The 16,866-nt window shown below is 48.4% G+C and overlaps 1 protein-coding gene across 1 annotated transcript in view; it reads right to left on the bottom strand.

Moving 5' to 3' along the window:
• LOC121288600 (potassium channel subfamily K member 2-like) overlaps positions 1-14,696 on the bottom strand; it is a 190,555-nt gene extending 175,859 nt beyond the window's left edge. The window contains exons 1-2 of the mRNA XM_041207229.1: positions 14,512-14,696; positions 2,815-2,866 (exon numbers count right to left, since the gene is read on the bottom strand). Of these exons, the coding sequence (XP_041063163.1) occupies positions 2,815-2,866; positions 14,512-14,696 (237 nt within the window). The remainder of the gene's footprint in view (positions 1-2,814; positions 2,867-14,511) is intronic.
• Positions 14,697-16,866: the final 2,170 nt, after the last annotated feature.

Here is a 16,866-nt window from a genome sequence, read left to right as displayed (position 1 = left end):
GTTAACTTGCAAAACTTTTCAGGGTTTTGAAAACCTCCAACAAATTCTTCCTTTATCTTTCATTGTGAACTACCCTTAGTTACTTGAGTATTTCTTCATTACTATATCTGTCTTAGTATAATTTTAAGAATCTTCACTGTACCCTCACAATGACTCCAATTTTATTTCTGTACTGGAATGTCCCAAAGTGAATGCAATAGTCCAACGATGTCCAGTGGAAGGTCTTATACAAATTCAACACTACGTTCCTGCTTTTATATTCAATGTCCCCTCTATGAAACTGCCAATATATATTTGTCTTTTATGGCCCCTTTTACTTGCAATCTCATCTTAAAATATATGCATCTGCATTCTTGGCTGTTTCCATTCCTCCACTCAGTCAATAATCTTACTGTTTATGGAGAGTGTATTTCATAGCTCTTCTTTCTGTAATGCACAACTTCATTCTGACCTGCATCTGCTAGCTATCTTTCTACCCTATCAATCTGCCTATGTCCTGTGAACTCTTCCTCAGTTTTCCACGGGCACAAACTTTGTATCATCAAACCTCCACTTAAAGTTATGTGCAAATCATTTATATGAATGGAAAACAAAAGAGATTCCATAAGGGTCCTGGGGGCACGATTATCTGCATCTGCCAACAAAAAGCGCCCATTAACTTCTATTTGCTGCCCCAACATTGCTTCAATCTGTTTTGCTACATTGACTTAAATTTTTTTGTGTGACACACGGTCATACATATTCTGAACATATGGGGTGGAATTTTCTGTGCCAGCTGATGGCGGGTGTGATAGGTGGCGTGAGCAAACAATATGGCGCGATCGGTTTCACGACAGCTGGAAGGCAGGTCGCAGTTGTCCACTGAGCCTGCCGATGGCGGGCCGCGTTTCCCACCATCAGTCGCCGGGAACCTTGTAATACATTAGCATATCATCATCAGGACACCTTGTCAGGCTCTTGCACCCCTGCTGGATCGCCTGTCCACGTCGGCAGGAAAGCACACTGATGTGTTTCACAAAAGCACAGAAGCACTTGGCGGCCTGCACTTTGGGTGAACTGGAGTTGAGTAACATTCTGCAGAGCTCGCCAGGGTTGCCTGTTGCTTTGCAGGCTTCAGGGGCACCAGGGGGTCGGGGTTAAGTGCCGCCCTCTCTCAGAGGTGACTTTTGAGGGTGAGGGTGAGGGATAGTGGGGGGGCAAGTGCCCCCCTGTCTCCGAGGTGACTTTTGAGGGCGAGGTATACAGCTCATTCACCAGGCTTCATGATCCTGACGTACTCCTCCTGCAGAATGAAAGAGAGAGATACGTAGTTAGCATGGGTGTACTAAGAACCTGTGAGGGAGCGCGGGGGGCAAGTGAAGCCTTGCCGTTGAGGTGACTTGTGTGAGGGGGCAAGTGCAGCCTTGTTGTTGAGGTGGTTGGTGGCGGGAGGGCGGCCATTGAATATAGTACACAAGCATTCGGGGCGGGGGGTAGGGTGGACCACGCGCTCGGGAAACCTGTAGAAAGTGACCATTCCACTATAACTGAGACAGTTCAGGTGCAGCCACATTCATATGATTGGGGTCAGGATCATAGCTTATCTGCTAACTAAAGCAACACAGAGGCATCAAAATGCCACCAAGTTCTCCAAACCTCTGCCCCCCTGCCCCCACCAACCCCCAGGCACAGACTGCACATTCATAAGGACTTCAGTTGTCTGCAGAGCAGTTGGACTGTACACGTTGTACGATCTCCTCACTAAAGCTGGCCATGTAACAGTCACTGCAGGAGGCGCTCACAACTTCTTACAATGTCAGCATCCTGGCTTGGACCAGTTTCCCCCATGGTTCAAGCTAACAGAGCAGTCATGCAGCACACTAATCTCTGGCCATCCAAGTGGTGGCCAGCATTCTCCCAGAAGCACACTTAACCAGCACAGGCTCTTAGTACACCCATGCTAACTACGTGTTTCTCTCTTTCATCCTGAAGGAGGAGTACGTCAGGATCATGGAGCCTGGTGAACTAGCTGTATACCTGATGGCCTACAGAGCACGAAGAAAATGGAGCAGAGAGGGGCTCCTGCACATGCCGCCCAAGAGCCACAGTGAGCCATTGCTGGTCGGCGCCTAGTGACACCCAGATGACCAAGAACCAGTGTCGCCGAAGACTGCAAACACCTAGGGAACAGGTCGCTCACATCTGCGACTTACTGCAGGATTTGGAGCCAAGGGGACATGGGGGACATCCACTGCCAGAGGCTGTGAAAGTGACTGCGGTGCTCAATTTCTATGCCAGTGGCTCCTTTCAGGGCTCCACAGGTGACCTCTGTGGGATATCACAAGCCTCCACCCACAAATGCATCCATGAGGTCATGGATGCCATTTTTGTGAGGGTACACAAATTTGTGCATTTCACCCGGGACCAGGACAGCCAGGATGCAAGAGCGATTGGATTCACCCAGATCTAGGTGTTCCAACAAGTGCAGGGTGCCATTGACTGCACTCACTTGGCACTCAGGTCTCCATCACAACACACGATGGACTATGTCAACTGCAAGGGCTTCCATTCACTGAATGTGCAACTGGTGTGCAATCACCAGAAATACATCCTGCAGATGTGCGCAAGGTTTCCAGGAAGAATGCATGACGCCTACATCCTCAGTCAGTCATATGTCCCTGGAATCTTCCAGGGTCCACAGAAGCTGCAGGCCTCACTCCTCAAGGACTACCCACAGAGGCCATGGCTGACGACACTCATGCAGCGGCTTCAGACTGCAGCAGAGCGACGGTATAATGAGGCTCATGCAGCAGCTCGCACCTTGGTGGAGCCTACCATCAGAATACTGACGATGAGGTTCTGGTGCCTGGGCTGGTCCGGCGGCGCCCTGCAATACAATCCGCAGACGATGTCACACATCATCATCATCTGCTGCACCCTTTATAACCTGGTACTCCAACAGGGAGAGAAGCTGGCTGAGGAGGAGATGGGCGAGCTGCACGTCTCCTCCGATGAGAAGGATGCCAATGGGAGTGAGGCTGAGGAGGTCCTCAGAGGTGATGATGGGGATGAGGCCCTCGCACTGGCTAGATGAGGCAGGCACACTTGGGAGGCCCTCATAGCTGCTAGATTTGTGGAGGATGATGATGACATGCAGTGAGGGGACTCCATAGTTCCTCACACTGCATTTGTGAATGTTGACTCCAGCCTGGCTTATGGCAGCATGAGTACCCTCTGTGAGAATGCTCCTGTCATGGAGACATGGTGGAGGCACTAATAATCGCTTGATTACAGGAGGATGATGACGACATACAATGAGGACACTCCATAAATCTTCACACAGCCTCTGAGAATGTCTGACTCCTGTCTGGCCAAGGGCAGCTTGCTTGTGCTCTATCATCAGGGTCACATCATAGAGACGAGCGATGAAACTTTAGAAGCATCTGATGCTTTGTCCACCTTCAGCACCTGAGCCCTTAAGGAGCTGGAGCACAGCATCAATGGTCACAGATGCTGAAGAGATGAAGGCCAACCCCTCCATAAAGGTGCTGAGAGTACACCGAGAGAACGAGAGAACTCTGTGGCACCTGCCCACTACATTCTGGCAGCAGTGATCAGCCCTGCTGAGGTGCTGGCATCAGTAATGTTTCCAGGGAATGTGAGGCTGGACCATCACTTTGGTCTGAAGGCTGAACAGAGCACAGGGAAAAGGCCCTGGACTGAGACACCTGCTTTTACCTTGTGCAGAAAGGTTTCACATCTAAGTGACAAGGACACTGCCCATCAGAACAAGGAGCCATGTGCATGGAAACATTCTTGGGAGTTTACTTACAATAGTGAACGGTATGTACAAGTGATTAACACCTGTGCCTAGAGTGTGGAACTAATTCTCCTTAACTTTCCTAACTCGGCCGCTATGTCTTGGTCCTCCCCTGACGTCCACAGTAGAGGTGGTGGCAGCCTGGTGACTGCGACGCCCAGTCTGTGATGACTTTGGCGGGTGTCCTCTGGAGGTCCAAGATTTAGGGGACCCCTGCCTGCTTTCAGGGTCCTGCTGTGTGGCAGTGGCACCCTCCTCAGCCTGTGGAGCTGGAGCCACTGAGGTCACAGGAGTAGGAGAGTCAAATGGGCCGGACACTCTAGGAGTCACCTGAATGGATGGGCCTGCAGTGTGCACCTGCAGATCCTCCTCCCTATGGGTGCCCAGTGGCCCCAGGCTGACTCCTTGAGGGGAAGGTGTAGTTTGACTGAGATCGAGCTGCTCAGCACCCCTCTCGCATACACACTGATGGAGGCCAATTATGGCATCAGCGATGGAGGTGACCCCATGCAGCAGTGCAGGATCAAAATCCTGGACCAAGGTCTCCATGGCAGCTGCCATCCTACCAGTGTTGACCTCAGTGCATTGGCATGCTGGCACTATCACCTCAGATTGAAGGCTGATGGACTCTTACATTGTGCCTTGCAATCTGAGGAGTGCAGCGGACATCCCATTTTGATGTTCTCGAGCTTGCTTTTGCAGTTCCAGCAACTGTGACATGACCGTATCCAGAGGCTCGTCATCTGACCCGGACCCAACAACATTCTGGCCTCCAGCAGTCCTCCGAGTGCTAGTCACCTGGGAAGTCCCTACCACCGCCTGCTGTGGATCAGAAAGTACGATGTGCTCATCAGATTGTGATCGTGAGGCTACTCTAAAGCTGTGACCCACCGATGTGTGTATCTCTGCACTGGTGGAGGGTGTGGGTGAGGGCTGTGATGGGACTTCAGGGACGGTGCATCCTGGTTCCTCTTCAGAAGTTTCTTCGGGGTTCGATTGGAGGCAGATGTGCCTGTGAAAGCAATGAGAGATAATTAGTGTGTGGTGGTGGCCTGTGAAAGAGGACACATCACTGACAGCATGGTTGTCTGATGTATGTTGCACTGCTGGATTCTCACTTGGTAGAGCATGGCCGACCTCACTGTCAGCACAGGACTGGTCCAGATCCTCGCCGGCCAGCTGGGTGCCTCTGTTTTCAAAGTCCGTGATTTCGGCTATTCCGCCACTGGTCTGCGACCTCCCTCTCTTGTTGTGTGTCAGCTTGTCCTACATGATAGAGATGGAGAAAGTGTAAGCAGAATGCCTGCAAGGTTGTTGATAAGTATGCCTAGCATGTATGGGTGTTGAGTGGTCCCATGGATGGGATGAGGACAATGACAGTGAGTGTGAGAGAGTGAATGGTGATGTCCCTTGAACTGGCCGTGAGTGAGGGCCTTGTGGGTGTGTGCTGGGTTTATGAGTGTGTGAGTTGAGAGTGATGAGAAGAGTGACTTACCCTGGCGGAACAGAGGAGATCATTCACCCTCTTGCGGCACTGAGTGGCTGCCCTCTTCTGAAGGGCGTTGGCGCTGACCACCACTGCCACTGCCTCCCAAGCTGGATTGATCACGTAGCTGCCCATCCTGCAGCCAGAGCGGGGGTACAGGACAACCCGACAGGCCTCCACGGCATCCAGCAGTGGCTCGAGAAACCTGTCATTAAACTGGGGGCTTCAGTTTCAGAGCCATGTCAGCAGTGGTGAGCTGGTAGGACTGGATGTGTGATTGCAGCTAGACTTTAAACATGGCGTCCGATGTGATGCAGCGGCAGGGTGATGGCGGTTGAGTGAATAAGAGCCCACCCGCCACGGAAATGGCATGTTTCCCGGGCGGGAGACCATAAATAATGAGGTGGGCATGAAAACCCGCCATCGTGGCAGGTAGGTAAAACATCATTTTACCCGCCCGCTACCACACTTGCTGCAAATTTGCGGTAATTCCACCCATAGACTCTCATTTTAAGATCATTTTATTTAATTTCTTTAATTTCTCAATGACACTTGAAGAAAGTTTGCAATTTTTTGCAGTGCCAATTACTCAAGCACAGAAACCTTTTACATCAGTTCCTGAACAAAGAGAAAATTCACAGGGAAATGAGATGCCACATGAATCGGAATTGTTAGTTTGATTCTGGTCATTTAAAAGATTAAAACTCAGAATCTTTTACAGAGTACAATTCCATTAATTTCTTCTACATTAAACAAGGTTAAGTGGGTGTGATTTTTCAATAATTACCCTTCATATGAGAACCAAAGAAGGCACATTTGTGAAATATACTGTTATGTTTTCAGTGGCATAGCATCACCTGAGTGAATACAGGGAATGAGAATATTGTCCATTCAGTAAAGTCATTTTATTTTAGAATTTTGCTCCAGGTAAAGAAGATCTACAGAAAATAGGTAAATAGGTAATCAAGAATGTGGAGGTGGCAAGGTTTCAGGAGAAGGCTAATACATAGGTACATAGCAATTGCTAAACACCTAGGTCCATTTGGTTGCCTCATCCACAAACAACCATGATATAACAATAAAACAGCTGCTCCCTAGTCATGGCAATCTATTACAATCAATTAGCCTACAACAGTCCCAGATATTGGGCTAGATTTAATGCAGTCCATCCCAGTAGGAAACATGGCAGTCAGGCCCACTTAACTGCAGGAGATGCCCCATATCAGTCCCTGGTGGCAGCAAAACCTCCTCCAATAAGTTGGAGGATGAATGGGATTCCTGTCAGCCAGGGGCAAGATGTCAATTAGGCTCATTTATGAGCCAATTAACACCTATTAGCCCTGAACCCACTGTAATTTAATGGTGGGTCAGGGATCAAAGGGATTGCCTGCACCCTTGGAAGGCCATCCAGCAAATTTGGGGTTGGAGGGTTGGTGGTTCCTGATAGACAAACACCATGTGCCTGATCGAGGGATCTGACATTGGAAAGGGTGAAAACCACCCCCTTTCCACGACCCCAACTCTACAATTCCCATACCACCTTTATTCATTTTTGGTAGGGGTCCTACAATGATCCTGGTCCTCTGGTGGATGCATTGCCTCCAGTTGCAACACTCCCACTGGCAATGATGGCAATGAGAAGTTGCCAGCCTCCGATTGGTCAGCAGCTCTTGGCAGGCTGGACTTCCAGTCATGGGTAAGGCCTGACGGTGGCCACTTAAGTGCCTAAGGCCATTTGATTCCATCTGGCCTCCCCCACAGGACTAACTGGGGCTCCCTGCTAGTTCTGTGACAGGTGGGTGAAACCCCTGTCGTCCTGAGAGAATCCCGGCCATTAGGTAAGGAACTTCTGCCAGTGGTGGACAACTTTGGGAACAATTGGTCCCAGGTAAACTACTCTTCTCAAATGTGCTGCATTTACCTTGAGTTGTGTTTCAGATTACTCATGTATTGTTTCCAAAAATAGTATTTTCCAAAATAAGTCCACTTAACTTTTATTTAAATGAATCAGTATTATTGGCTTCCATTGTCTTCCTTGGGGACCTTTTCAACAGGTTTACAAATCATTTGCTGAAATGGTGTTTCCACGAGTTAATTTCTAATTTACTTTCTATCGAGCGCAGCCTGTGTTTCTGATTCTATTGTTCTGAACAAAATAATACGGTCATAGTCTATGTTATCTAGCTCTTTTAGAGTTCTAAAATTAGCAATCATATCATGTTTCATTAACAGTGGGAATGTGCCCAATTTATGTAATTGCTCATCATAATCCAATAAGCTAACAAGACCTCTCTTTCATGAACAAATATTGATTCTCTGCAGTCCTCAGCTGCCTGTCCAGTATTCAGTAATCTTCCAGTAGGGCTCCGCGCCCGTCCCCCGCCCCTGCTCGCTCCCGTCCGGCCCACCCACCATAAGAAAAATCCAGGTCTAAATTCCTGCAAATTTCTCTCTTAGTTTCTTAAGGATACTCAGATGCACCTTATCCAACCCCTAAGATTTTTTTGCCTAAAGGTTTCACAACTGTTTGGCAACCATGCTGGTAGTTATAAGCATAGTCTCACAATTTACCTTTGCAGCACCCTTTAGTCCCTTTTCCAGATCAAATATGCTAGCATGGCACCTCTACCCCCTAACCCTGCCCCCCTCCCCAGAAAAAATGCTCCACCCACCCTCTTTAGGTTAGGTGTATTCCATTTGGCCTGAAATCTTATGTATGTAGCTGTTGGGAAGGAGCAGTCAACAGCAGTTCCAGCAGGGGAAGGGAATTCTTGAGTGCAGATTGCATGCCAACTGACATCTACAATCAGGCCATGTGTTGTTTAAAGGAACCAGTGACTGGGAAACTTTTAGAAACGATAATCCAGGACAAAATTAACAGTCAGTTAGACAAATGTGGATTCAATAAGAAAAACCAACGTAGATTTGTTAAAGGCAAATCGTGGTTAAGAAATTTGACTGAAATTTTAGATGAGGTACCAGAGTGTTGATGAGGGCATTGAAGTTGTGGTGGTACATATGGGCCAGAATTTTTCACTTGGCGTGCTGGCACACACCCAACACACTCGAATGTAAAATTTTGTATGATAACGTCAGTGAGCATCCCGATGTCAACGCACACATGCGTGATATTTCAGGCAGCAGGCACGCTCTAAACTCAGAAGCACGCCTGCTGACAAGGGGGCTATTATGCCCATTAACTGTGCAATGAACTGGGATTTTTCACTGCCCATCGAACTTTACAGTTAGCGGGTGCACACATCAGCCAGGCGATCTTTGCATTTTTCAGGAACCTTGTCTAAGGGCAGGATGATTGTTCCATCATTAAATAAGAAAAAATAAAAGTATTTGGACAGTATTTTCATGTTGTATATGTTCAGGTGACTGATTCTGATGCGTGGGCATTTTTTTTCCAGTTGTTAAAATCTTTATTTTTTGTATTTAAATTCTTCAGCTCCCTGAGGCAGCTCACTGCCTTCAGGGAATTTTCATTCCACACTCCTCCTTGCCCACAGTGACTTCAGTGCCTATCCTCCTCCCGCCCCCAACTGAGGCAGCGCTGATCATACCAGCGTACCCTTCACACTGGCTGGCCGTTGATTGGCCAGCCAGCGTGAAATCGCAATTGGGGGCTAATCGCCTCAGCGGTCCATTTCCCGACCGTTCCCGGGCCGACCGATCATGCCTGCCCACCAAGCTGAAAATTCAGGCTATGGACTTTCAAAAGTTGTTGATAAAGTGCCACATGACAGGCTTGCCAGTGAAGTTAAAGCTCATGGAATAAAAGGAACAGTAGCAGCATAGATACAAGTCGGCTGGATGATAGGAAACAGAGAGTAGTTGTGAGTGGGTGTTTTTCAGACTGGCAGAAAGTATACAGTAGAATTTCTCAGGTGCTATTAAGACCACTGCTTTTCTTGGTTTATATTAACGACCTAAACGTGGGCGTTCAGGGCACAATTTCAAAATTTGCTGATGATATAAAACTTTGTATTATCGTGAGCTGTGAGGAGAATATTGCTAAACTTCAAGAGGGGTGTTCAAGACAAGACTTTAAGTGTTAAACTTCAGAAGGACATAGACAGGCTGGTGGAATGGGCAGACACTCGGCAGATGAAACTTTAAGCAGCCAAGTATGAAGGGAAATATTTTTGTAGGAAGAACAAGGAGAACAAATATAAAATAAAAGATGCAATTCTAAAAGGGATGCAGAAGCAGAGGGATCTTGGGATATATATGCAGAAATCATTGAAGGTGGCAGTGCAGACTGAAGAAAGTGTTTAATTAAGTATATGAGATCTTCTGCTTTATAAATAGAGATGTAGAGTACAAAAGCAAGGAGATCACGGTGAATTTTAAAAACATGGTTCAGCCTCAATGGCAGTATTGTGTCCAACTCCTGACATCATGCTTGGAAGGATGTGAAGCCATTGGAGAGACTGCTGAAAAGTTTTATGAGAATGGTTCTGGGAATGGGGGACTTCAGTAATGTGGATAGATTAGAGAAGCTAGGGCTGATCTCCTTAGAGAAGGAAAGGTTGGCAGGAGGTTTGATAGAAGTTTTCATAGTCGTCAGGGACACAGCAGATAAAGAGAAACTGTTCTTATTAGCAAAACTATTTGGACACTGATTTAAGGTGAATGGCAAAAGAAACAAAGGCTCAAAGGCAAATCTGTTTTATGCAGCATATGGCTCGGACCTGGAAAGCATTGCCTGAGAGTGACGTGGATGCAGATTCAATCCTGGCTTTCAAAGAGCAAAGTGAAAATTATCTGAAGAGAAAAGGTTTGCAAGTCTGAGGGGAAAGGGCAAATAAATGGGGCTTGCGGGTTGCTCTTGCAGAGAGCCAGCACGGACTCATCAGGCCAAATGGCCTTCTTCTGTGCTGTAGCCATTCCATGATTCTATGATTGGTGTTGGTAGGTGTTAGTAAAGAAGTAATTTTGAACACCTATATGTTCTTTTGTTCTGTTGTCTGTGACATCTTTTGATGATCTGCTTCTATCACTGCTTGTTTGTCCCTACAACCACACCACCCCTCTCCACTTCTCTCCCCCCACCCAAACCCCCACCCCCTACACACCTTAAACAAGCTTATATTTCACCCCTTCCTTGGATTCACCTAGTTCTGTTGGAGGGTCATGAGGACTCGAAACGTCAACTCTTTTCTTCTCCACCGATGCTGCCAGACCTGCTGAGTTTTTCCTGGTAATTCTGTTTTTGTTTTGGATTTCCAGCATCCGCAGTTCTTTTGTTTTTATCTCTGTGTTTAATTGACTGCCACTGCTCTTCAAGAAATGCCTTCCTTGAAGAAGTTTTGTCCCTCTCTGCGACAAGATTTCCATATCTCTCTTTTGCCTTGCTCACTTTCATTGCTTTCCATTTCTCTCCTGGTATTTGACAAGGTGTTTACTAAAACCCGCTTTCACAGCCATATCTCCTTTCTCAGTGACTGTCTCCGTCTCCGACTTACCCCACGTGGATATCAACTGAAATTCCACCCTTCATGTTTCGAACCCACCCAGGATTACAGGTATCTCCGGGACATAAAACGTTTCTCGGACTGCTGTTCCCGTCATTTTCTGAGATCCACACTCAGTGCCATGCACCGCCATATGAACACACTCAACCTCTCCCTCCAGCAGCACCGCTGTACCCTTTTTCAAAGCTGCGCGTGCCCCCAGTTTCATTTTATTCTTCGTCTCATCCGACGCCTCAACAAGAAACTTTCTCTTTCTCTCAAGTGCTAAGGAACATAAGCTCCAACAACTCATCGACACCAACACACATCTAGGACCCTCCACCCCTGCCTGTCCCTCCATCCCCACCCCATCTTCCAATCCCAGCCCCAGCCGTGTATTCACTATACCCCCTGACCTTCCCCTCTCCGATGCTGAACGTTCAGTGCTCAGCAAAGGATTTAGTTTCATACCCTTATGCCCTTGGCTCAATTAATTTCAGGCTCGGCAAAATGCTGAACTCTTCTTCCGCCGTCTTCGTCTCCGGGCTCACTTCTTTGGGCAGGAGTCCTCTCCCCGTGCAAACGGATCCTTTCACCCAGCTCCAATATTCTCCCTCCACCTGGACCCCTCCCTCTGGATTCTTACCTTCTCTTGATCTTTTCATTGAGAACTGTCGGCGCGACATTAGTCATCTCAATTTCTCTGCTCCTCTCAACCATTCTAATCTCTCTCTCTCTGAACATATTGCACTCCATTCTCTCAGGTCCAACCCTGACATTGTCATCAAACCCACTGACAAGGGTGGTGCTGTTGTTGTCAGGTGCACTGACCTCTACCTCGCGGAGGCTGAGCGTCAACTCGCAGACACTTCCTCCTACCTCTCCCTGGACCATGACCCCACCACTGAACATTAAGCCATTGTTTCCAAGACTGTCACTGACCTCATCTCCTCTGGGGATCTTCCTCCCACAGCTTCCAACCTGATAGTCGCCCAACCTCGGACGGCCCACTTCTACCTCCTACCCAAAATTCACAAACAGAACTGTCCCGGCAGACCGATCGTGTCAGCTTGCTCCTGCCCCACAGAACTCATTTCTCGTTATCTTGACTCCCTTCTCTCTCCCCTTGTCCAGTCCCTTCGCACCTACATCCGTGATTCCTCTGACACCTTACGTCACATCAACAATTTCCAGTTCCTTGGCCCCAACCGCTTCCTCTTCACCATGGACATCCAATCCCTCTACACCTCCATCCCCCACCAGTATGGTCTGAGGGCCCTTAGCTTCTTCCTCGAACAGAGGCCCGAACAATCCCCATCCACCACTACTCTCTTCCGTCTGGCTGAACTTGTTCTCACACTGAACAATTTCTCCTTCAACTCCTCTCATTCCTCCAATTAAAAGGTGTGGCTATGAGTACCTGCATGGGCCCCAGCTATGCCTTCCTCTTCATGGGGTATGTGGAACATTCCTTGTTCCAGTCCTACTCCGGCCCCCTTCCACAACTCTTTCTCCGGTACATCGATGATTACTTCGGTGCTGCTTCATGCTCTCGTCGGGACTTGGAAAAATTTATTAATTTTGCTTCCAATCTCCACCCCTCCATCATTTTCACATGGTCCATCTCTGACACTTCCCTTCCCTTCCTTGACCTCTCTGTCTCAATCTCTGGTGATAGACTGTCCACCAATATCCATTACAAACCTACCGACTCCCACAGCTATCTCGACTACAGCTCCTCACACCCTGCTTCCTGTAAGGACTCCATCCCATTCTCTCAGTTCCTTCGCCTCCGTCGCATCTGTTCCGATGATGCTACCTTCAAAAACAGTTCCTCTGACATGTCCTCCTTCTTCTTTAACCGAGGATTTCCACCCACGGTCGTTGACAGGGCCCTCAACCATGTCCGGCCCATCTCCTGTGCATCCGCCCTCACGCCTTCTCCTCCCTCCCAGAAACATGATAGGGTCCCCCTTGTCCTCACTTATCACCCCACCAGCCTCCGCATTCAAAGGATCATCCTCCGCCATTTCCGCCAACTCCTGCATGATGCCACCACCAAACACATCTTCCCTTCACCCCCCCCCGTCGGCATTCCATAGGGATCATTCCCTCCGGGACACCCTGGTCCACTCCTCCATCACCCCCTACTCCTCAACCACCTCCTATGACACCACCCCTTGCCCACGCAAAAGATGCAACACCTGCCCCTTCACTTCCTCTCTCCTCACCGTCCAAGGGCCCAAACACTCCTTTCAAGTGAAGCAGCATTTCACTTGCATTTCCCCCAACTTAGTCTACTGCATTCGTTGCTCCCAATGTGGTCTCCTCTACATTGGAGAGACCAAACTTAAACTGGGTGACCGCTTTGCAGAACACCTGCGGTCTGTCCGCAAGAATGACCCAAACCTCCCTGTCGCTTGCCATTTTAACACTCCACCCTGCTCTCTTGCCCACATGTCTGTCCTTGGCTTGCTGCAGTGTTCCAGTGAAGGCCAACGCAAACTGGAGGAACAACACCTCATCTTCCGACTAGGCACTTTACAGCCTTCCGGACTGAATATTGAATTCAACAACTTCAGGTCTTGAGCTCCCTCCTCCATCCCCACCCCCTTTCTGTTTCCCCCTTCCTTTTGTTTTTTTCCAATAAATTATATAGATTTTTCTTTTCCCACCTATTTCCATTATTTTTAAATATTTTTAAAACTTTTATGCTCCCCCACCCCCACTAGAGCTATACCTTGAGTGCCGTAGCATCCATTCTTAATTAGCACATTCGTTTAGATAATATCACCAACTTCAACACCTATGTGTTCTTTTGTTCTGTTGTCTGTGACATCTTTTGATGATCTGCTTCTATCACTGCTTGTTTGTCCCTACAACCACACCACCCCCCCTCCACTCCTCTCCCCCCACCCAAACCCCCACCCCCCACACACCTTAAACCAGCTTATATTTCACCCCTTCCTTAGATTCACCTAGTTCTGTTGAAGGGTCATGAGGACTCGAAACGTCAACTCTTTTCTTCTCCGCCGATGCTGCCAGACCTGCTGAGTTTTTCCAGGTAATTCTGTTTTTGTTAAGTAATTTTGACACCGTGTTGTATGTCCTCTATCCACTGTTCTACCATCTCTCAGGCTATTAGTGGACCAGTACCAATATTTTTTTTCTCTCAGGAATGGTCTTCCAATGAATTAGTTCTGCAAAAGACTCAATATAATACATTAAAGTTCACTCTGTAATGGATTTATTTTTTTCTTCATCTTGTGCATAATACAAGTTCAGACTTTGTATAAAGCCTTTAACAAGCATTTTTGAGAGTGTTTTAATTTATCCTTTATATTTCTATAACCGCAATTTTAGATCTTCCTAAAATAAATTAATGACACATCCCTCATGCTCTATTTTATATTCATAGCATATTAAAAAAGAATTTACAGAAATCTTTACCACCTTAAAATCACATATTTTACATCTTGCAAAATATTTTGTCTAAATGCATTTAACTATATAGCCTGAATTTCATGCTTGGCGTGCGTGCCAAGATGGCAGGCCCAGAAGCAGCTGTTTAATCTACTCCTGGGCAAGATTGCATTTCCAACACGATTTCACGCTGGGTGGGCAATTAAGGGCTGCCCAGCTTAAAACGCGTCTGCTCAATGGTCGGAAAGCCTGGGCAAGGCCAAGATCCTGTCGGGCTTCAGGTCCAATGGTGACCCGGTGGGGGGATTTAAAAGCAGCAGAGGCAGCTCCCTGAAGGTTACCAGGGGACACTTTGCAGCTTTGGAGTTTCTTGATTAAACATTTTTTTGAACTGCAACGGTATCTGCACCTGCTGGGCACGCCAGGCAGGAGGGCCAGTCCTGTAGGCACTCGGCACCCTCTGGTTCTTGGATAAGTGCCTGGGAATCCTCGCAGAGGAGGCCAGTGCCAGGCGGGACATCCTCATCCCCAGGGGATGGCAAGAAGAGGCCACTGCACCTGACCAAGAAAGCATGGGCAGAGGTGGCAGCCCAGGCTAGCAGCCATGAAGCTGTGTGGTGCACATGGGTGCAGTTCCACAAAAGTTTCAACAATTTACTGCGCTCGGCAAGGATGAGTAGCAATTTGGCAAGGATCTGTGTGGAGAAGTGTTTACAGCTGGCCCATGGTGCTCCGGGGCGTAAGAGTCTGACTGTCAACTGTCAATGACATTGGCGCTGGCCAACGTGGTGAGCTCTGGTTGCTTGGCCTGATTGCTTTGCGGGTTAAGGCCACAACTCAGATGTGCCCTGCAAAGTGTTCCTCAGTTGGGGTTGGCCAGGCTGCAATGACACTGCAGGTAGAGAGTGGACTAACCAATGCTCATCTGTCCTTTCAGGAGAAGAGAAACCATAACACCATCGAGAGGCAAAGGACAGGCAGAGGCCTCCCGTATTGCTCATATTGATGAGGAACAAGGTGGATGCCCAGCTTAGTCCACCAGTTGTGGAGAGACAGCGCTCTCTGACGAGGTTAAGAGTGCAGTACACAGATGCAAAAGTGTCAGAGTGTGTAAACATTGTTGCGTTGTCCCATCTGTAATGGAAACCTCAAACCTGGAGTCCCCATTCTTCATTGAAAGATGATGGCATCATGATTCAGATCTCTATAGTCTCACCAGCCTGCCTAGCATGCACAGTGATAGTGTGATGACTGATATTACTGACATGTTGCTTTCATCCCCTAGAATCGCCAGCCAGTCAATAAGTGCAGGACACCAAAGAGCTGCCCTTGAAGCTGGAGGACCAGTGCCCATCAGATGCACTTGCAGCACACCCTCTCTGTACCAGGCACCAGTGCAGATACCAACATCTCAGCAGACAGTAGATCATTGGTGGCAATGTCGGTGCGCAGCAATTAGGATACGGCACACGTGCAAAGAGGAGCAGGCAGAGGCTGAGAGTGCCCCGTGCACTGGCCCACGGAGGACTGCTGGAGACCAGGACCATGCTGAGTCCGAGGCAGATGACGAGCCTCTGGAGTCGAACATTAGGTGGCAAATGCTGGATGTCAACCGGGATGCGCGGGAGGATCTGGCGGAGATTCCTGAGGAGTTGTGTGCCATGTTCTATGTCATGGAAGATTCCATGCAGAGCAGGGGTACTGCATTGACCCTCAGCACCAAGTGCACTGCCTCCTCCATTGAGAGAGTGGCGACACTCATGGAAAGGCAGCTCCAGGAACAGAATCAGGCATTCCTGGGGTTGCGCTTGGACCTGCAAACCCTCACACAGTCAATGACCTCAGGAGGTCTGTGTCAGTGTGGGAGATGGATGAGGCATCTAGTATCTCTGCCAGGTGCCTGTTCATTAGTGTCAAGCAGGAAGGTCCAGACTGATCTCACAGTGGTGCATGGACTGCATGTCATCTCCGGGTGCTCCTCTCAGGGCACTCTGGATGCTGGCAGCAGCTCCTCCACCCCTTTGCCAGTGACCGTGGCATTTAATGAGGCTGCACTGACAGGACACTGTGCAGCCATGACACTGGACTCTCTCTCCCAGGTGGGGCCTGCACAGGCTCCATTGGCCAGAGGACGATGGCCAGGATTATCAAGGCCAACAGCTCAGCACAGTCAGCAGGCTGCCTTCAATGCCACTGCTAGCAGGGGGGGTGGGATGGGGGACAGAGGAGGGGGGTCACCTAGACACAGCACTCGCAAGCGTGAGTTTAAGGCACCATGAGCACAAGGGGGACATTTCACATGTGATCTTCTGTTCTGCCATGTTATGTTGATTTGTTTGCTGGTGCAACTATTAACACCTTACATTGTTATGTTCATTTTCTTTGAGTGTCAACATTATATAAATATTGCTTTTGTGTTCATGACCTGAGTATGCTTCACTTGTTTTGTAGATACTTGTTTGTAGATGCCAATATCTCATGCTGGATGTGAATGGCTCTAACTTCATTTCACAGGCAATGAGTGGAATTTGGGTTCAATGGAACGGGTCATTTCAAACAATCGGTAAGGAGGTGGCAGCCCTGGCTTGAGGTAGAAGCAGTACCTCAGCAGCTTCCCTGGCATCCCTGCCTCCCTGAAGGCTCCAAAGGTCTGCCCCCACATTCTCACCGTGTTCTTCCCTGAGCTCCTCTTCTGA

The sequence above is a fragment of the Carcharodon carcharias genome, chromosome 2, assembly GCF_017639515.1.
Source record: "Carcharodon carcharias isolate sCarCar2 chromosome 2, sCarCar2.pri, whole genome shotgun sequence".
In the NCBI taxonomy this organism is placed as follows: domain Eukaryota; kingdom Metazoa; phylum Chordata; class Chondrichthyes; order Lamniformes; family Lamnidae; genus Carcharodon; species Carcharodon carcharias.
The sequence above is the reverse complement of the archived record's forward strand: the minus strand, read 5'-3'. Positions and strand labels throughout refer to the sequence as shown.